The sequence below is a fragment of the Phasianus colchicus genome, chromosome 4 (assembly GCF_987193195.1).
Source record: "Phasianus colchicus chromosome 4, bPhaCol1.hap1.1, whole genome shotgun sequence".
Taxonomy (NCBI): domain Eukaryota; kingdom Metazoa; phylum Chordata; class Aves; order Galliformes; family Phasianidae; genus Phasianus; species Phasianus colchicus.
This window is the reverse complement of record NC_143439.1, coordinates 16,916,258-16,937,523: the sequence shown is the minus strand read 5'-3', so window position 1 is coordinate 16,937,523 and position 21,266 is coordinate 16,916,258. Positions and strand designations below refer to the sequence as shown.

General features: G+C 37.8%; 1 protein-coding gene across 2 annotated transcripts in view; it reads left to right on the top strand.

Annotated features, from left to right (window-relative positions):
• SNCA (synuclein alpha) overlaps window positions 1–18,714 on the top strand; it is a 64,849-nt gene extending 46,135 nt beyond the window's left edge. Inside the window, exons 6-7 of one of the 2 annotated variants that reach the window (XM_090138796.1) lie at window positions 16,522–16,611; window positions 18,116–18,714. In XM_090138796.1, the coding sequence (XP_089994922.1) occupies window positions 16,522–16,611; window positions 18,116–18,148 (123 nt within the window). In that variant the 3' untranslated portion in view covers window positions 18,149–18,714. The remainder of the gene's footprint in view (window positions 1–16,521; window positions 16,612–18,115) is intronic. The other variant, XM_031607543.2, reaches the window with a different exon arrangement.
• The last annotated feature ends 2,552 nt before the right edge of the window (window positions 18,715–21,266 follow it).

Here is a 21,266-nt window from a genome sequence, read left to right as displayed (position 1 = left end):
AGGGGGAATTATTCTGTTATTTTCTTATCTCTTGGGATGACAGCATGAGTGAGAGTTTTGAAGTTTCAGCAGAGGACAAACTGACAGCCTGACTTGTGGGTGAACATAAATTTACATGAGTTATACATATGGTTTTGCTAACAGTGCTCTTTACCCTAGGGTTTGTTTGTGTGAAAACTGTTTCAGCGTACAGTATAAAGCCAAGTTATTTTGTGGTTAGTAATAGAAATAAGTCATTCTTCAAATTAAGTAAAATGAAGTTATTGCAGAAATAATTAAGAAACAGTTAATTGAAATTGAAAGGAGTGTAAAGAAGGAGCAGTGAATCTGATCTCATATGTCTGCTGTGAGGGAATAACATATTAAATGTGTCTCCTGCTAGTAGGAGCATTTGTATTTATCTTTTATTGATATAACCAGGCTGAGGTTAGGGCTACAACTATAGCAGTCAGGAGCAAACAAAAGAGGAGGAGTTGGCATAGTGTCACAGGGTGACCAGGGAAGATTTGGCTGGGAGTGACAGTGTCTGACTCCATAACCTTAGCTGTGGCTTTTTCAAGGGAGGAGGAGGTGGCTTTGGTAAATCTGACATCGCTGCAAACTAGATGGGCTGGCCTGCTTCCCCTTATTTCCAATATGTAAAACTGAACATGTGAAAGACAATGTAGTCATTGGTTATAGCCAAAACAGATTCAAAGGGAAAGTTGTGCTTAATGAACTTAATCTCATTTAATGGCGAAGTTACTGACCTAGTTGACCAAAGGAAGCCAGAGATGTAATTTTTATTTCATTGAAGTTTTTGATATTGTTCTTCCAAGTAGACTGGACATTTTGTTCAGAAGTATACAGCTAGACAAAAACAATGTGATGAGTAAACAGTTGACTGACAGGTCTTGCTCAAAGGATTAGAATAATAGTGGTGACATCAGGCTGGTTGCCAGCCATTAATGGCATTCCACAGGGCTCCATTTTAGGGCCAGGTGTTTTCATGAGTGACTTGGATACAGATCTTGAATGTATACTAAGTAAGTTTGTGGATGACCAAATATCATGAGCCTTCTCCTGATACCTTTGAGAGCAGAGATCTTAAATTGGAGATTGAGAATCACCAACTTTTTATCCTTACGAGTCCCTTCTGCCTCACGATGTTATGTGGTTCTCTGATTCTGTAATGTATATTGTCTCTTACAGAAGTCAGACTGACCTCAGCCTTTTAAACCTTGCTCCTAGAAACCCTTAGAGCTATATGAACAATATTTTTTAACTTGCTTATGGTGCTGATGTTTGCTTTCTTGTTTATCCTACTCATTATCAAAGGGAAGTCCCACCCAAGCAATGCCCAATTTCTTGTTAAGTTGAGATAGCATCATGATAATGTTGGGACAAAGTAGCAATAGTCCATTAAAAGCAAACAGTCCTTTCCACAACCTAAGATGTTTATCTGTGTCTGTCTCATTTATATAGAGCATTGTGCCTTTTGCAGTATGCTTTGAGTTTTTTTTCCTATCTATTTGCAGTACAGTGCCCTTGTTATTTATTCTAGGTTTTTCACACTGTTGAACAAGATAGTGGCTTTCCTGTAGGAAGGTTAGACTAGGCAGTGATACAGTACTAAATCTTTGCATAAGCATGTCACCTGAGGTGGCTGCCTGGCCATTCACCCAATTTAACAATCACATTTTGAAAGCATTATTTTGACTGATGCTAAATATCCAGGAAATACCCTGAAGTGGGCTGAAAGAAAAGCTCATTATCACAAGGTATTTTTTGTGAATATTAAGGGTCATTGCCAATATCCTGCTCTGAGGTATCCAAATTCCTTCCCTGTGTTTGTAATGCTCAAATTATTCATAAACTAGCAATTTGAAGAGGTTTTGAGCTCACTGCAAAACCCAGCATGCTTAAGCTGATTAATGAGAAGTCTGAACCGGTGCTTTACAAAGGAGATGAGTCATTAACACACAGCAGACAGCTTGCAACCAGGAGCAGTGGAAAGTGTGTGTGGGGGAGAGTGAAGAAGCCACCTTGACTTAGGTTATGAGCAAAGGAAAACCTAGCCAACAGAGTGAGTTTAGTCACAGTGCTCCCAGTTGCTTAATTTCAGCCTATTGGTTAAAATGATAGATATACTAATAGTGTATGATTCATATTATGATGAAACACCATCAAGTACACTTCAAGGGCATTAACATATTTAAGTGCTTTTAGTGTATTGGTGCCAGCAGGACAAGCATGTTTCAAGATTGTAGCATTAAATCTGCTGCTGTTTGCAAGGCACTTAACTACTGTGCTGTCCTTCAAAGTTAAACTTTATTTCATGAAAGTCCCAAAGATGTACACATGTTCTGTGCAGACAGATTGTGTAGTTCATGGGGTTCACAGCCCCATCTTGTGTCTGCTTGTATTAATTGTCTTTTCATTAAAGTAGAAGAGAAACATCAATTTTTAATTTGAGGATTTTTTTTTCTGGAGAAATGGACAAATGATACATTGTATTTGTGTAAAGAAATGACTGTTGTACTTGAAAGTGACTAAAATTCATAGGAAAAAGAAATCTTCTCTTCCAAACTGCTAAATATTTAACAGGCTCTTGAATGATCAAAGTCCCTTTTACAATTTTAAAATAACATGGTAAAAATGAGTTCAAATTGTCTCTCGTTTGCTTTTGTGACATCAAGAATATGAGGAAGCAGTGTCAAATGCTTGAAATCCTCCTACTTGTGCAGTAATCACTGAGTCATTGTACTGATACAAGTCAATTTAGTACACTTTACCCGTGCTATGAATGTTCAGTCTAATTCAGTTGGGAAATGGGAGTATCATCCACAAAACAAAATGCTCTAGAGCATTTTTAATTTGCATGAGGTGATCACCAGCAGTATAAAGAAACAAATTCAGTCTTGAATGGTTTCTGCTTCTGCAGTAGTAATTGGAAAAATATTGTCTTGCATTCCATTTCTGAAAGATTTCTGACTCATGTTAATTCTTTTCCACAGTGTCTTGAAGCATGTTAGGAACACGCTCTACTTGAATGCTTTCCCTTTGTGTGAATCAACAAGCTGCTTCTGCATACGTACAGTAGAAAAGTTCTCTTGTCATTGATTTGTGTAACTACAGATGGATTTTGAGCCTGTCCATCTCACTGCATAAAAATTATTTACATCATATTTCAAAGCAGTGTCACAGTTTTTATTAAGTGGTATGATTTTTGGCCAAGGTGTCATTCAGTAGCATGATTCCTCATTGACTCCACTTGCTGAATAATGCTTTTTAAGAAATAGTAAACACATCAACCAGCTTAAAGCTGGACCACTGAAGAAGTTATAATTTCATGACAGCTATTGAAGTACCCCCTATTATGGGGGCATGCATATATTTGTTGTCAGATAACTGGAACAAAAAAAAAGAGAAATGATTTGGAAGTCATAATCAAAAGATAACAATATACTGCCAAATGTCATTTTTTTGTTTATCACAGGATCATAGAATGGTTTGAGTTGGAAGGGATCTTGAAGATCTCTCAAGCTATTTTCCACCCAACCTGCATCTTACTTGGGATTGCTGTGACCTAGGTGCAGTATCTTGTACTTGGCCTTGTTGACTTCATGAAGTTGGCACAGACCCACTTCTCAAGCCTGTCCAGGTTCCTCAGCATGACATCCCTTCCTTCTCTCATGTCAACTGTATCACACAGCTCAGTGTTATCTGCAAACTTGCTGAGGGTGCACTCAATCCCACTGACTATGTCATCTTCAAAGATGTTATGTAGTACCAGTGCCAGAACCAATCCTTGAGTAATGCCTCTCATCACCAGACTCCATTTGGACATTGAATTGTTGACTGCAACACTCTGAGTGCAAATGTCCAGTCAATTTCTTATCCAATGAGTGTTCCATCCATCAAATCCATTTTTCTCCAATTTGGTAACCAGAATGTCATGTGGCACAGTATTGAACACTTTGCGTAAGTCTGGGCAAATGATGTCAGTTGCTCTTCCTTTATCTACTGATATCGTAACTCCATCATTAAAAGGCCACCAAGTTTGTCAGACATAACTTGCCCTTGGTGAAGCCATACTGGTTACCACCAACCACCTCATCTTTATTTATCATCCATATTTATGGCAAACTATACTTTTTGCCTCGTATTACACCTAATTATTTTTTAACTTGGCTCAATTTTAAAATGGCATTTGTGCATGAACTGACTAGCTGGGCAGCTAACTGATAATATTGCTTGAGCATTTGCAAACACTTTGGCATCTGGCTGTGGTATCATGCAAGTACATTGCTCACATTTAGTTCTGCATAAGTAATTCTCAAGGTGTGGCTCTTGTTCTTATCTAAGTTTTCACCACGCAAACTGTGTGCAAAGAAATTTCTCTATAGGTGGTAGCAGATTGTGTTGCTTTCAGATTGCAAGGAGATGTTGGAAATGTACCATCATTTTTTGAAGCATGGACTGGTTTTGGCAGCCTTTTTGTGTTATTCCCAGCACTGAAAAGCTCTGTAAAACTTTAATATACAAAAGGGCTCTACAATAGTGAGAATCTAAATGCTGAAGATTTTTTTTGCTCTGGGGAAGTACGTTAATCTTGATTCCGGGAACTGCAAATGTGAATTGTAGGATAAAAAAAATTGTATAACTATAGTTTGCCATGTATGAACTGCACGTTCTTTAAGTTCCTCTTTAGCATTTTAACTGAGCCCCTTCATTAATACAAAGTAAGTTTGGGTCATCATTCTCATTGGCATGACGTATGAAATTATTCTTTATTTCAACTGAACTTCTGTAAATCACATGTGATTTATAATTTGAAGAAAAGTGGTCCAGGGTTTTTTTTGTTATTGTTTTGGTTTTTTTCTACTTATGCTCAAAGTGAAGGGTATAATGAATGCAATTGCTGTGCTAGTAATATTTCACTCAATTTCCTGACATAAATGTGGTTTGTCTGTTGTTCTGGATGTAGTGAACAGAACTCATGTTTTGCCTCAACTGTTTTTTGTGCAGCATCTGTATGGGAAGCATGCATCATTTTTTTCCTCTTACATGTTCAAATAGTAGTGGGGTGATGGCTGTATTATGATTAGAATCCCTGCTTTCAAACCATAAAGGCAGCTGTGGAGAAGAGAACGCTTCCCTTTTGTTATACTCCATGAATCTGTGTGACCAACTGATATTTGTGAATTGTAGCTATTTGTGGTGATCACTTTGCTGTGTCACTGCACTTTTACACCAGTTCATTCCCAGATGCAGAGATCCTAGCCTAAAAGATAAATTTTAGTAAACTACTGTGGCTAATAATAAGGAGTGACTGGAGGGAAAGTGTCATTCTAACAATTCTCACAACTAATTTTCCATGTTTCTTTGATTATTTAAGAGAAGTTCTCAATTTCAAATGCTTTGACGGAGCTTATCTATAGAAGGCTCTTTCTGGTAAGAATGGTGCCAGTAACAATTCTGTTATGGAACTCCATCTGTGGCTGAAGAGATCATCAGTCCACGTACTAGTTTTCCTGCTTTACATATAGATGGGGCTTGCCCTCCTCCTCTAGCAGAGTGGCATCTGACCTACTTGACTCCATGCCAAATGCCAAGCAGCTGCATCCCGATTACAGCAAGAAGTACCTTATGTGAAACAAGCACCAGAGATGGAGCAGCAAATGCTCAGTAGGTTAGCAAACTGTGCTGTATGAACAAAACCAGGCTGTATAGTCCAGGGAAGAGGAGGCTGAAAGGAGTCAATTATATCCTTAATTAAATAATCCTTGCTTTCACAAAACTTGCTAATGCTAACAAAACATATGTGATCTGATGCTAAGCAGAACATCCCTTATCTACTTGAGAAGCCCAGTATGTCGTTGTTATCTAGGTCAGTGTGGGTGCCCTCTCCAGTATATCACTCTAAAACTGCCAACTTGGAAAAAAACAAGAGGAGGGCAGTTTGCGGTCGTGAGGAAGATGACAGCTTACTTCATCTCTGAGAGTTTGAGACCCCCTTCCCAAATGACTGAACATATGCAAGGAGGTGAGACCCTATGTTAATGATTTTGGGAGAGAGTATTGAGTATGTAGGTACTCACCAGGGAAACCTTTTGCATATGTAATACAAGTAATATATATAAGCTGAAGGTCTTTTGTTCAAGGTGTGCATAGTTAGGGCAAAGATATCCCCTCAAGCATCCAACATCATAAGTAATGACTGCCTACTTAGTAACACCACACTGGAATTAGTGACTTTATTCCTGAATTTCGGATGACATCAGGACAGTCTGTCTTGTATCAAACAACTGCTAAAAGAGAGAGGGGATTGTGTTCAGTGGAAATAGTACTAGAAATACTGGCAGTAGGACCAGGAATGGATGCAAAGGAGGTTGAGTTTAGGCACCAGGTAAAACACTACTGGTAACAGCAATTGAGTGCAGGAACCAATCATGATCATGCCACGGAATTTCCGTCACAAGAAGCTTTCCCAGACATCAGTTGGGAGTGATTTAAATAAAGTTGAACCTACTTGAAGCAGAGATTGGACCTAGAAACCTCCTGAAGACCCTTCCAAACTTGCACTATGAAGATATTCTATATATGGGGTTATTCTATATATGGGGTAGTAGTAAAGACTTCTATGGTATGTATCACTTTTGGAAGTGCAGATGATGTCTGAAAATATGTTAATAAAGACAGGTTATTCTCCAGAGGTACAGGTGTGACCAGGCTTATACTGACATTGGTAAGAGAAAAATTTAGTCTGGGAAAGGTCATTTTTACCTTGAATTCCATTCTCATACAGTCTGTAAGACAGGAGAATTCAATCTGATCTTTCTTTTATCTAAGCCAAAAGAAAAAACAAAGATAATAACAAAGTCTAAGGAAGAGAAAAAGAAAGCACGAGTACTCAATTACTGTGTATTTAGGATCCAGTCCTTTAGGACTCTGCTCATCTTGTATGGTTTTCTAAGTAAGATTTATTAAATAATACTTTCCACTTATATAAGTGAATTGTTCGTACTTTTACAGGAAACAAATAAGAGTTTAGTTTGTTTGTGTTTTGTGCCAGTGAGCTGAGAAGTAATCTTTCCCAATGCAAGTGAAAGCTCTGAATAGTTGTATGCTTAATTTCAGATGAAGCTAAATTTTTGAGGAATATAAATTTTAAAACGCAGGCCAATTCTGTAGTCACTTGTAATGTTTGATCTGCTGTTGAATAGATTGCAGTTGTAGTAAATGCTCCTAAAATCTTTATAGTTAAAATAATTGTTGCTGGTGTTTCTCAGGGCAATTGCTGGTTTCTGTCTTAGAGGAAGCATTTTAGAATTTTCCAGCTAGGTAAAGTGATGCTGTACATTGGAGCTGAAGGAACCCTTTAAAGAATATACTCACTGAAGATACCTGAGAGGCTAAGTACCTAAGGCTACTGATTCAGCAGCAGCACATCCTGTGAATGAGTTACGAAACATTTGAACATCACCATGCTGTCATTAGCTCTCCTCTCAGCCTGCTAGAGAGTTAACAGCAAATGAGCCAATGCTGGTTGCATTTGCTTACCTATTCATACCCTATCCTCTTTCCATCTTTCGTGGAGCCCTCTTCCTCTTTCCTTAGATATGTTCTGTTTCAAAACAGGTTCCTGCGAGATCCAAGGTGCTCCTTCCAGAGTGGACACCTGGGTGGAGATCTGTTCCATCCTATGCCCTAAAACTGCCTGTCTGTCCATATTAGCTGTAAAGAGACTGATGTGACTGTTCTTACACAGGTATTGCAGAATTCTAAAGTCAGCTTGGATGAGAGGGAACTCCACTCAGAGATTTGTGATGACCCAGACATTACACCTATGTTCCTCATTTCACCATTTCCTCATATTCCATTTCAGTGGGACTTTATCTGAAATAAGGTACCACATGACATGCATAAGCATATCAGCATTTGATCCTGCATTTATAATATTTTGTGTTTTGGAAAGATCTGATCAGGTGAAAAGCAAATGGGATTTTATTTATCTCTTCTCGTAAGCGCATACATGCTTGTGTGTATGCCTGTGTGTGTGCATTTATACTTATTTTAATTTGCATTTTTTTAATATGAGGTTTAGAAATGCAACAAAGAATGGAATAGTTTCAGTTGAAGGGGACCTACAAAGTTCATTCGGTGCATGTTACTGTAATTGCTCAGTGAAAACACTCATACAAAATGTATGTGATACAGAATTGAAACGTATACTGTGTGCTTGGCAACATGTAACAGTCAGAGCTAGTGTTGTTCGCAGTGCTAGAGGATTGCTGGTCCTGCAGCTCTGTACAGGGGACTTTTTGTAGATAAACAATTACGTTTCAGAGATTTTTCTTTTAGATAATACTAATATTATTTATTATAATAATATTTGTATGAGGTAGAAACCTTTTTAAAATGAACTTATTTTCCTCATTTAATTTATTCTCTTAGTAAAAAGAGTGTGTACTTGAGGAACTTGTACAATTACTTGTGGAATTTATCTGCACTAAAAATTTATGGGATTTTGGAATGCGATCATGATCTTTAAGTGGTCTTAAGTAAAGTATAACTTTGAAGCATAGACTGGGACTATGCTCTTTTAAATAATCTTTACCAACATTAAATAAATTCTGACAGAGACACATCTGAACATAGTTGCTCGTTTCTATGCTGACTGCAAAGTCATTGCTTTAGTTAATGTGATCAATCAATATTATTTAGTATTATGTTCTAGTTCTATTTAATGAAGACAGAGCTCAGGTGCCACACTTGGAGGTCATTCCTGATAAATTCATACAGATCAGAGAATCCCCCACTGCAGTAGGGGTCAGATGGGTTTAGCTAATCCCATAGAGCTCCTATAGCACACCGACCTCTTAAACACTTCTAATTAACATGATTATTTTAGGATTATACGAGCCTACTTCACTTCAGTTCTCCTGACAGGTCCTTTCATCTTTCCTCCCTATTCTAGGACATGATCATTCCTGCTGTTCCCCTTTGAGATCTCCCAACATCTTTCTTAACATGCATAGTATAGCCTGCAATCTGTATTCAGGAGGCATGCTCGTAATTGTCCAAACCAGTTACCCCCCAGGCCTTGTTAAGACTTGAGAGAATGGTCTGCCCTTCTTGCAATTACATGACATTGTTGGCTAATGTTATTCTTTGACTTCATAATTCTTTTCTGTGCACAGTTTGCTCTCCTTTGATTTGGTGAGTACATAAGTGCAGCATCTTAACACGTTGAGCTGCATCTTAACTATTTCAGTCACTTGTTCAATTTTGTCCAGATAATTCTGAATTGTAGTAAGATTGCTAAAATAAATTTAGGATGTTTATTGTCCCACTTTAATGCTGAAGAGCAAGCATACAATAAGTACAGACTTCAGTATTTCTTCCAAATCCTTAATGAGTGTGTTAGTGTTATTGAACACAGGGTGTCTGTGAAATTATACATGATAGAGACTTCCATTTTGGGAATTATCTGCTTGAGTGTCTGTCATCAACACAGCTACTTACAATCACTCTAAAATGTTTTTATTGACCTATGCTTCTCTATGTTCAGGAGAATGTCAAGTGTGACACAGCAAAGCCTTTAGTAAAATAAAGTTATCTGATATCCGCAAGGAAAATTATACTGACTCAGGTGAAAAAATAGTTCAGTTTGACGATTTGTTTTGATTTCGGCTTCAATTCATTTCTCTGTTTTCTCTTTCTGGCTTCAAACAGTTGTTTTCATTGGGTATTTCTCTAGCCATTGAGCTTAGCTGACTCTTCTGTATTTCAGCCCCACACTTTTTTCTTCTCATTGCAAAGATGAGTGCAAGTTGGCTCTTTCCCAAAATACCAGTCCCCCATTTCCATTCAGTAAAGCCTCGGGGATTTCTGTCTTCTTACTGTGCAAGCAGGGATGCAAAGCAGCCTCGGTCCCACAGGGCTCTGAGGAGAGTGCAGGCATCTCTGTCTGAGTTCATTTTGGGGAGATCATGATACTAGTAGCGAGCTGAGCTGTTTTGCATGGAGAGGAACAGAAGTCAGCAAGGCTCTTCTCACAGCCTCTAATCTTTCTCTCTGTTATTAAAGTAAAAAAGGCTTGAAACAGTGGCACTAAGAATGTGAATATGTGGGTTTTTAAGGAAGTGGAAAAATCTGATGTTTGTTCCTCTCAGCCTTCACTTCAATGATATTGCTGAGAGCTCTGAACTCTGTGCAGCTGTCATGAGGCCAGAGTGACCCCAGTCATTCTGAGAGTTTGGGGCTTTTCCACAGCTGTGCACTATGCCCCCAGATCTGATATTTAGCTAGTCAATGTTCCTGCTACTAAAAAAGGAAGTCTAGCTTTTTCTTTCCCTAGCAGTGCAGTTTTCACTGAGGACTCTTAATGTTTTCAGTTGAATTCTGAATGTTCCAAGGCTGAAGAGGATAAAGCTGTGTGTAAAGCTGGGAGTGTTGTGTGTTCTGGATGCATTTGCATGCATTACTAATAGCACGCTGAGTCAGCCCCACACAACTGGTTATTTGAAGTCATATGTAACTAATGCACTGGCTGTCACTTTTGAATGGGTGTCAACTTGCTTGTCTGACCTGGATGTTGGGCAGCTCCTGCCTTGTCAACCACAGACATTTCTTAGCAAGTTACAAAATATCAACACTTCTAACCTGGTAACTTTATGAGTTTCGTTAATGCAAAACACGAAGGGTTTTACGAAGTTTGATTGCTCACAAAAATATTCCTGTTGTATTCTGAAATGAGCTCAGCCCCACCTTTTTAAATGGTGGATTTTAAGAGGAAGAAATAAAATATACACATCTTGTGTTGTATTGAAATTTGATTTTAGGATTTTGCAGCAGTTCATCAACTTTTGTAAATGGTGTTTACACTCACTTGTAGACATCACAATGGACATGTAACTACATTTAGGGAGTCATCACGTTTTTTCTTCTCTCTATAGGCCTCAGTCTTTACTGTTTTCACTTATTTGTCATTCCCAACTGAAGAGCATGAAAACACTGGACTCAGGCTATTGCTCTGACATTTGTGTGTTTAATTGAACATCTCTTCTTCACTCACATTGTCTGCTTAAGGAGGACAGTAGCAGCCCCTTTTCACTATTAGTATTCTGAGTGATGCACTGGGACAGATAGATTCCTTCACACTCAGGCTGCATGCAAGCATGGTGCTTTCACCACATTTTCTTCACCTGGGTGTTTAGCATAGGGATAATTAAAAGCATTTATTTCTTTCTAGGCATTGCAGTGGTTTGCTCTCCGTGTCCTGCTGTCAGTGGAATAAAATCACCAGACTGCCTCTAGTGCTCTGTCATTCACAGCTGGGGCTTCCAGCCATGTGCAGCATCGGCTGTTGTAGCCCACGGGCAGGGGCTTTAGGGCATCCTAAACTGAACTGACAACTCAGTTATGACCCATCAGCTTCACACAATGAATACATTAGGACTAAGAAAGCAAATGAATTTTAACATCTCTTTCTTATGCACGTTGTTTGGTATTTGCTATTTTGTTAAACGATTTTTCACCCTTCAGGTAAGTTGGGCTTTATGGTCAAAATAGCTGTAAAAGATAAGTTATCAAATGGAAACAGCAGTTACTGGTTCACTTAGCTCCAGTATCCAGCCCCTAAAATAATCTGACGTTTGGTGGAAAAGAAAAAATATAACTGATTTCTTTTTCAAAGGGGAATTTTAACTTCAGTGGTAGAGCTAGATTAGGTTATAGTTATGCTGCTTCCATTTAAAATTGCTTTTGACTGTGGCTTGAGATAAAATATTTTATTTATTTGTGATGAAACTAACTTAGCATTCAAAGACACATCACTGAGAAGACCAAATGTTACCATTTTGCTACCTGGTGCTGCCTAAACCGTTGAAGTATGAGTAAGACCACTTGATTTGTTTTCCAAGTGTAGACAATCTTAGACAATTTTTCCACTTCTACCACAACACTGTTATGAGGGTGAAGGAAAAGAGGGTATAATTTTAACAAAAGGCAATGAAATAAGAGAAACCCTTTTGTTTACTATTTCCTGGCTTATAAAAAGAAAGGGGAGGCTTTCTTAATGCTGGCTTAATATTGTATTGCAAATGTGGGTCAGTTAGCACTGTCATGTACACAGCTTATCAGGGCTTGCCCCTATAGTGAGGGAGGAGTCGATCATTAGGAGTATCTTACTTTTCGTATCTTTCGTATCTTACTTTTACTGCTTTTGTATAGCAGTTGTATCTGTTCTTCAGTTTAGAACTGGTGTTCAGGTTCATGCAGGTATACAATTTTACCTGGCATGCTGCTCTCTCCCTTTCATTTACAAAGTGATGTTAAGTTGCTTGAGAACAGCAAGATTTGAGAGAGAGCCCATCGTTCCTGTAGACAGTGAATGAGGGCTGGCGAGGCTGCCTGATGGCATGTAGGCCTTGGGCTATCTAAGATTGATAATCACAAAGCTTTGTCAAGGGAAGAATTCCTAAGTTATACGATTCCAGATTTGAGAGCAGAAGATTGGGGGATGCTGAAGTACAAGTCTCTCCCAAAGCTTCTTTATTTCAAAACAAGATACAGACAGGCACCTGCTTATTCTTCAGGGAGGCCTCAGGGGGACAAGCAGGCATTCACCTCACTATTCTTTTAATACCATGCCTGCCAAAAGTTCAAATTCCCAATTTAAAAATTGATTTCACCTCATAGAAGCTTAATGTTGAGCTTCTCACATTTTCTACTAAAAGCTTTCCCTCTGGAGTTGCTCTTCTGTATGGTTTATAAAAGACAAGTGGCAGCTTCAAGAAAAAAAAATTCATAATAAGATGAACATTGTTCTGTAAGGTGGCTTTCATCTTCTATAATTAGATTGAGACACGAAAGTATTGATCACAAGAAAGTCAAATTGCATTTCTTTGTTTTAAAGGAAATAAGTAATGATATAAGGTGTACCGTAAGCAGCTCTATGTTACTGGGGGAGGTTGTTTATTTTTTATGATGTCCTAACTTTAGAGAAAATACACGAGAAGCAGAGAGAGCAGCCATTAAAACTGATGTGGCCACCTGTGCTATATAGTTAAATATAGCAGATGTGACCTTTAGTAACAGCATTCTCATCTGAACTGCAGTGACATCAAGATGAGAGGTAGTGCTTGGGTTACAAAGGTGACAAGACATTACTAGGCAGAGTTCCCTTGTTGGTTTGGTATGGTTTATGAATTTGAAAAATACTGATGTTGTGATCTCTATATATTATTAGTGCTACTGGTTCTTCTATCCGAAGCCATACATAATTCCTCATCCTGAACTTACCATTGGAATTTGATAAAGGAAGTTGGGAAGATAAATTCTGCCTCTTTTAATCGTTGTGTCTCTATAACCCTGATGGGTAGTTCAGAGGTTCCTAAAAACAGGCAGCATATGAGCGTTAAAACTCTACTTTGAAATTCTGCTGGCAAATTTTTTGCTTTGTCATTACTAGCCGTGCTGGCAGTTTCACTTGCTGTGTGTCTTCCTGCTGCAGATAACATTCAACTACATTTTATTCTTCCTTGTGCAGCCACTGGGAGGATTTGGGACACACTTCCACTAGATGCACCAATTGTTAGCCAAAGCTGTTCTTTGATGATAGAGAGCAGAAATTGAATGGTGTTTTGGAATAAAAGAGTGAGAGCAGAAAGGAGCTGAAGGCCCTTAGATCTGATGTGTCAGATGAGGGAGCTTTAAAGCAAATGCATCTCTCACACACAATTTAGCTATTTCAGTCAAAGTTGGTAGGGGTTGAGTCTACTTCCCAGAGAAGTAACCAGGCATGAATTACTATTAAAAATATGCTTTAAAAATATGGTAATTAAATATTGGACATCAAATAATCTCAGGAGTTTGAGCATGTTGATAAACCAGGGTAGAACTGTAAGTAGTCCTGTTATTTTCTGATAGTTTTATGCTTGAAAAGCTGCATGTCATGTTGAGCATCCAGAATAATTAATTCCAGAAAACACAGGGCTAAAGAAAGGTATTAGCAACTCTATCTGTGTTTATCTGTGTCTTTTCAGTTGTGGAATTTATCCATGTTGTCTGTGCTAAATAGCAGTACTCAGACACAAAAAAAAAGCATGCTGCTTTATAGCAGGCACGTGTGGTGGGAGCTGGGCAGAATACCATGCATTGGCTCTGCACAAACTATTCTGCTTACCTCCATATGAAAAATGACGCCTGATCCCACTTAGGAGCAAGGAATGTCTTCATACTGGACCTTTTATGTTACACCGGTGACTTGCTCTAAATATAATCATTTTATGCTTGGGTATATATGAGAATTTCACCAAAAGACCGTGTGCTTCTCTTGCCAAGAAAACAGACATATCCCGTTGTAACTTTTCTCAGATAGCAAAATCAGTCAGTAGAGCTGCTAACTGATGCTGGTCACTCTTATAATAGTAGTATGAAATAAGAGCATGAGAGAAGAATTCACGTAATAGAAATTAATTCTGCCCATAATGTGCCTAGAAGATGAGGGTTAAAGATGTGAATGTACAGGCAAGGGAGCCAAAGAAAAGATACGGCCAAACTGAGGAAGAGCAGGATTTCTGGTAGAAAAAGTCACTATTGCTGTATGGAAAGATGTAGCAAGCTAAGAATTGAGTATGACTGAGGACAGCTGGTCACACCAGAGAGCCTGGAATGCAGTAAATAGCCTTTACACTTCTGCTGATCCCTGAGGGAAAATGGTGAAAGAGGGAGCAGAGTAAGTGTGAAAGTCAGTGCTAAATGCTGTGTGAGAGTATAAAATTGTGAAAGAATAGTAATGATTTAAAAATTGTATCTAAAGTGTGGACAATGTGAGAAATAAAAGGTATTTGATACTGAATGTCTGAAATTGAGGTTTCCAAGGCTTATCTCCTTTTTCCTGTGTTTGCAGAATTTTAACGTTGTAGAGTTATTGGTACTACTGAATACATGTTATGACTATGATGTACAAAATGCTCATATGAAGAAGTTAATAAAAGAAAGAAGACTAAAGTAAAGGATAAAGATCAGGAAGTATCAAAAAGAGCAAAGAAATTAATTGAATTCAGTTATAATGTTAGCAAAATTTTGGTTGTGTGCTAAGCATTTTCAAATTCAATCTGAAATTTTGTTTTGCCTTTACTTCATCAATCTCAGTGTATCCTTGAGGTCTTGTAGCACTTTATGAATTTGTCCACCTACAGAAATGCAATGAAGATAGTTAATCAAGTTCACATGTGCTGTATGTCTGCATATACTAGGAATTCGTTCCAAATATTTCTGCCCAACCACCACACTTGCTAAGGAGCACTGGGAACTGATTTCCAGTGCTGAGCTACATGTTTAACATTGTAGATTAATGCGTGCACCTTTTTATTTATCTTCCCTCGTTCATTCCAAATAGTTGTTTGTCAGAGGGAAGAAAAAGTCTTAAATCCAGTTTTCCCAATGAAGGTATTATTTCTTCAGTATGTGGTGCTCACTCAATGCCCTTCATCTGTCATAAAATTAAGATAGTCATCAGGAATCATCATGGGAGCATGACAAATACTGTGTTAAGGTAAATTTTAATGCCACTTCTTTTGCGTATTACTTTGTATCTTCTGTTAAACTGGCAGAGGTGAGCTTCCAATTTAACTGCTCTTTCATTCATTTTTATCTACATTCTAAATTCAATTTAGTGGAACTATCCTATAAATTGTAAACTTTGAAGAATTACCTCATTAGTCTTGTTTGTGACAGACTTAATTTTGTATTCCTTTCCACAATACTAGCCTCAGGACTGTTTTTTTCAGTGAATTTCTTCCTGAGTTTGTTAGGGTTTTTCTAGTACACTTCTGTCTAGATTGGCAACTGCTATAAATCAGTATAGTCAAAATAGTTCCACTGAGATAATCTTCTGGTTTTCATATCAATTTTCTAGGACTAATTCCGGCAGTCTTTTTTCTGGTAACACTTTTATTTCTTCTCCGTGACCTTCTGCATTAATAACTGCTACAGGAGGTGGGTGGGAGGGGGCATTGGAAGTGCTTCTTTAATGGTCAATAACAGATCTCTAGAGAAGAGTGTAAGAAGTTGTGTGTTACGCAGTGTCATGTCATAAATATACTGCACAGAGTAAGGTGCTACTCAGCATAATAAAGGATATGAAAATATGACTCGTTAAGGGAAAAATGTTTCCCAATATCATTAGGTAGTAAAACTGTAGGGGGGAAAAAAAACCAACATACAGTAAGTTATAGTTGTTCTTCCTCCTTTGGCCACTTTGAAATATAATATGAGAAAGGTAGAAACTGTAAAAGTGAATAAAGGGGTAGGAGGGTGAATTATCTGCCTATAACAAAATACATAGCAGAATTACTGTTTCATTTCCATGTCTTGATACTGTCCAATTCCTTTTGGCCTCCTCTTACTTCTGCATGCCTTTATAGTCAGTATCCACTGTGTGGGGAGGAAAGACGTGCTTTGCAATACATGAGAGGGTAGGAAGTTGATCTGACACTTTTTCTCTTTCTCTCCCTGTTTTAAATGTAGAATGAAGAAGGTTTCCTGCAGGAAGGGGTGGTGAATAATACTGATATTCCCGTGGATCCCGAGAACGAGGCTTATGAAATGCCTCCAGAGGTAAATCTGTTGTGGTATTTGCTGTTCGTGCCCATAGGAGAAAGGCAAAGATAGGGTACTGAAAGCTGGAGTTGCCTAAGTGTGGCACAGGCTGGTACTATGATCTGCAGGGTCAAAGGAGAAATAAGTCTCTGGCCAAAATCTCTCTGAAGTACAGTGCTGGGGAAAAAAAAAATCAATTTCTTGAAGTTTAATGAGAAAATACTATCTTTGTTTCAAAACATGCATGCTTCACTTTTTGAGTAATCAGCAGTAACTTCTTCTCATCTTTGATACAAAATGTGGAGAGAAACTTCTACCTCGCCATAGATTCTTTTAATAGGTTGGACATATAATATATTTCTTTGCATCATGCTTTGTAAAACATAGTTATTACACTTACAGCTTAATGCGATTATAGGAGTAAATTATTGAAGGTTTTGCGCTAATCCTGATTATGCTTTCTGAAACTTTTCAACAATATATGATACTATGATGCATTGGCATTTGGAGTGGCAGTTTTACAGTAGTGCAGATAATCAGGCTGAAAACCAGAGGTGTTAGACATCTAGAACTTGATCCAGTAAAAGACTTAAAAGGGCACCTGATCTTTGATTGCTATTCAGGTTTCCAGAGTATGTGCAGCACCTGGTGTGCTGTTCAAAAGTTCTTCTCCTGTCCTAAGTGAGTTAACATGGGCTGTCTCCAGAAATTCTGGCAATGTCAATGGGGACCAGAAGAGATCATTCTGTAGTTCTGAGTGAGCTGAATCAAGTCCCATAGTCACATAAACAATGAGCCTGAAAAAATGTATGTTAACAGATCAGCACAGATATACAATTTAACTGCCTCTATTGTTTCAGTAAACCACATAAGGAATGAAGTGTTTTGCAGTGGGCCTTTGTAAAACAGTTTGCACTCCTGATCATTCAAAAAGAGGCTCATTTAATTCACCATAAGCAGACTGAAGAGCCCAGTTACATGCTCTCAAATTTTCATTCAGAGCTCTCAAATTTTTCAATGATCTTCATCATTGAAGAACATGTCCAACTCTTTTGCTGGATCCCAGCTTAAACATAGCAGCTTGTTTCCAACATGAATGGGATTTAAAAAAAATAAAATTAAATAAAATTTAAAAAAAAAGGATAAAGAATAGCGTAGGTAATTTTATTATTATTTATTATATTATTTTTAAACAAATATTTTGTTGTTGTTGTTTTCCCTTTCTTCCCTACATCATTATGCCTCCTGGGAATTAGTCAGAAATTCATTGCTGTCTTTGTGATAACTGTGAATGGTATGTTAACCCCTGTAAAAGCTTATTCTCCTGTTAACACCACACTTTGTCAAATAGAGTATCTGGAAAATGGGACAAAACAGTAAATACAAGACAAGATTCTCATCACACAAAAATCCTTATTTTTTCGCTGCATCCATTGTGACTAGGACAATCAGTAAAAGTTAAGATATATGTTAGGATGTATTTATCTATAATAGTAGCACTGATTTCTGCTCTCCTTCATAGGAAGAGTATCAAGATTATGAACCTGAAGCATGAGAAATCTTTTCTTCCTTTATATCTCCTGAAATCTACTAACAAAGACGTCCCATCCTGTACAAGTGCTGAGTTCCAATGTGCCCAGTCGTAAAATTTTTTTACAGTTTTTACAGTGTATTTTGAAGTCTTCCATCAGCAATGATTGGAGTATCTGTGACTGCATCCACCTTGTTTCAGCATTTCCCTCCTGCTGAAATGAAAGCTGGTTGGCGGGGTCATTGTTGTGCTGTGGATATTGTGGCTTCACTTTTAAAAGTTAAAAACAAAATACTAAATAAAAACACCTAAGTGTCTACTGCTTATTTCTAACTCTGTACATGTTTTGTTGATAGGCTGTCAGTAATTTGATATTGTTTATGATACGATTTTTATTTGTTTCCTATGACTATTATTTCTGTGCAGAAAAGACTTATTGTGAAAGCTTTATGTAAATGTGTATGTATTATATATATAAAAAAGTAACTGAGCATGAACTATGCACCTATAAATATTAACTGTTGAAATTTTATTGTTTTGTGATGTGTTTTATTAACTTGTGTCTGTAAATAATGGTGTTCAACTGAAGCAAATAAAATGTAACCTGATAAAAATGAACTTCTAGGCTAGTAGTTATTTATAACAGCTAATTTTCTCTCCAAGAGCATGCATTGAAGAATTCAGCTTTTGTGGCTTCCTGAGGAGGAACGGGGAGAAGAAAAGAAGCAAACAAGCTTGCTCTATACTAAAAGCAGAATGAAGAATGTGAGTATTGGGAAGGGCCTTACAGTGCTTTGAAAACTGATGTTTCGATTTCCATTGTTGTCCTCAAGTCTCAAGGGAAACTATCTAGGGAAAATTATTTTTCAAAAGAATTGCAATCTCACTCTTGTTTAAAAACTGTTATCATCTCCTTGATCATTTCAAACAATCTGTGGGTATTTTCACAAATAGTTAAAGTGCATAATGAAGACTAAAGCCCTCTGCTCTTCTGCAGATCTTTTTCATGGCAACTTGCAACAAACCACTGTCAATTTGCAGTCTGCAGTTGCCTTCACAAACAGTGTGTCAAAAGAATCTCTTGACACAGACATATTTACTGTTAAAATCTATCTTAACATCTGTTGTTTGCTTCCATGGTAAATAAATATCAGGATGACATACAATGTACAATCACGCTTCTGTAATTATTAATATTGTTAAAGGATCTTCCTATTCTATGTTAAGGAATTAGGAAGAAAAGCTCAGTGATGCAGTGTTGTGGGTTTTTTTTTTTTTCCTTAGTGAGCTAGCAGAGTGTTGGCCACCAAAAGCAGTAACAGAGCTGCCACCCTGACGATTGGTCAGATGCCTGGTGCACTACAGCAGACACTGGAAACAGCCATCTAGATACAAAATACAGTTCTGATGTTCATCTTCCCCGGGTCTCAACTGCTGTATTGTTCCTGTATTAGGAGTCAAACTGCTTTGTTGCTCAGATGTTGCAGATAAGTCATATGCTTCTTAAATAAGATCTGGGAAGCAGTATGTCCAAAAAAGGAGTAATAATAATAAATTGATTCCTGGGACATGACAATTTTCTGAGCACATAGAGATTCTTTTCTTTCATAGGCTAACATCAGCAAGTTATTCAGAGTTTTCAAGTTGTTCCTTCAAAATGTATCACAGGCATTTGATGTAGTTCTCATGCCTCTTGCCAACAGGCCCTCAGATGACCCTGATGGTCTGTGGGATCCTGGTTACTATGGTAGCACAGTGTGATACACTGCTCTGGTAACAAGCTGTGTTCTAATTAGATTCCTTAAGGGCTGTCCAACCATCCTTTCCAGGTAGAATAAGTGCTTTTTTGTCTTATTTCCTGCAGTGAAATTAATGGTGACATGTGGATTGCAAATGTCAGAATTATGTATGATGCTAAAGCTAAACTAAATAGCTATTTCTGTATTCAAAAAAAAATTTTAAGGGTGTTAAAAAATGCTCCTACTGTATTGTGATAATATTTGCTTAAGTGATCTATCGGAGAGCAACATACCTCTCAGCTCACTTTTCTCTAGGAGCCTAGATTTTATTTCTAACTGAAAGCAGTTTTCTGTCCTCAAGCTGTGAGTTAATAATGAGTCCCACCATATCCCAGTTCTCCAGGGGAAAAATCACATTTTGTTTCCTTTCTATTTTGACAGCATTAATTGGTCTTATAATGGCTACTAATTAAACACTTGTAATAATGCTTTTATTACTGTAAATCATAGCGTTAATACTTGTGCTACGTGCTTTTGGTATAGTAACATTCAAGTTATTATATTTGCATAAGGAAGAGGGCAAGAAATGCTCTCTTCCCGCCCTGTGACTTCTCATTATTTCCTCAAGATAGCTGTAGAAAAGTTAAGGTAATTTACAGTGTCTTAAACTCAAGAAGTATTATGTCTGCATCTCTTCAAGAACTTCATCCTTGGTTTCATACCTTGGGCACTCTAGACTTTGTGATTCTTGTAGAAAATCATCTGACATGGCTAGAGGGTCTATCAGCTCCATGAGGATCAGGGAAGAGACTACTCTCTCCAAGGTCTGGGAGACTTGAGCGTGCGGGGCTGTGCATCTGATGGCTGAAATTCATCCAAGAGCGAAGCAGAGATAGGTAGAGGATTCTGCCTACTTATAAAATGTTAGAAATCTTAAATTCTTAGTTACCTCTAAGACTTGATGCAACGTACATTTGAGCTTTTTATTGACTTAACATCCATATGTTGCTTTACAACATCCATAGATCCAGCACAAGTTTAGCACCGCTTAGCAGCACATGCTCATGTGATGAGTTTCCCGTCATTCTTTCTATGCTATTTAGGGAGATAATCCTTGAAACCTTTGGAGATTTCCATGAGTAGTGATTGTACAGCACCTTTTTGTCAGACTGATGGTACACAGCAAAACTGATAATCCAGTGTTCTGCTCCCTAACTCCCTGGAAACAAAGGGAGTATTTCCATTGATTTACATTCTGTATGGATGTCCATGGTTCTGAACAAATAGCATCAGTTTTCACGTAAGCAGGCTTGTTTTTGAATTACGCTAACCAAAAACAAATGAGATCTTAGTTTTTAGTGTCTCCATGCTGCATTTTTAATGGAAAATACAATCTGCTTAAA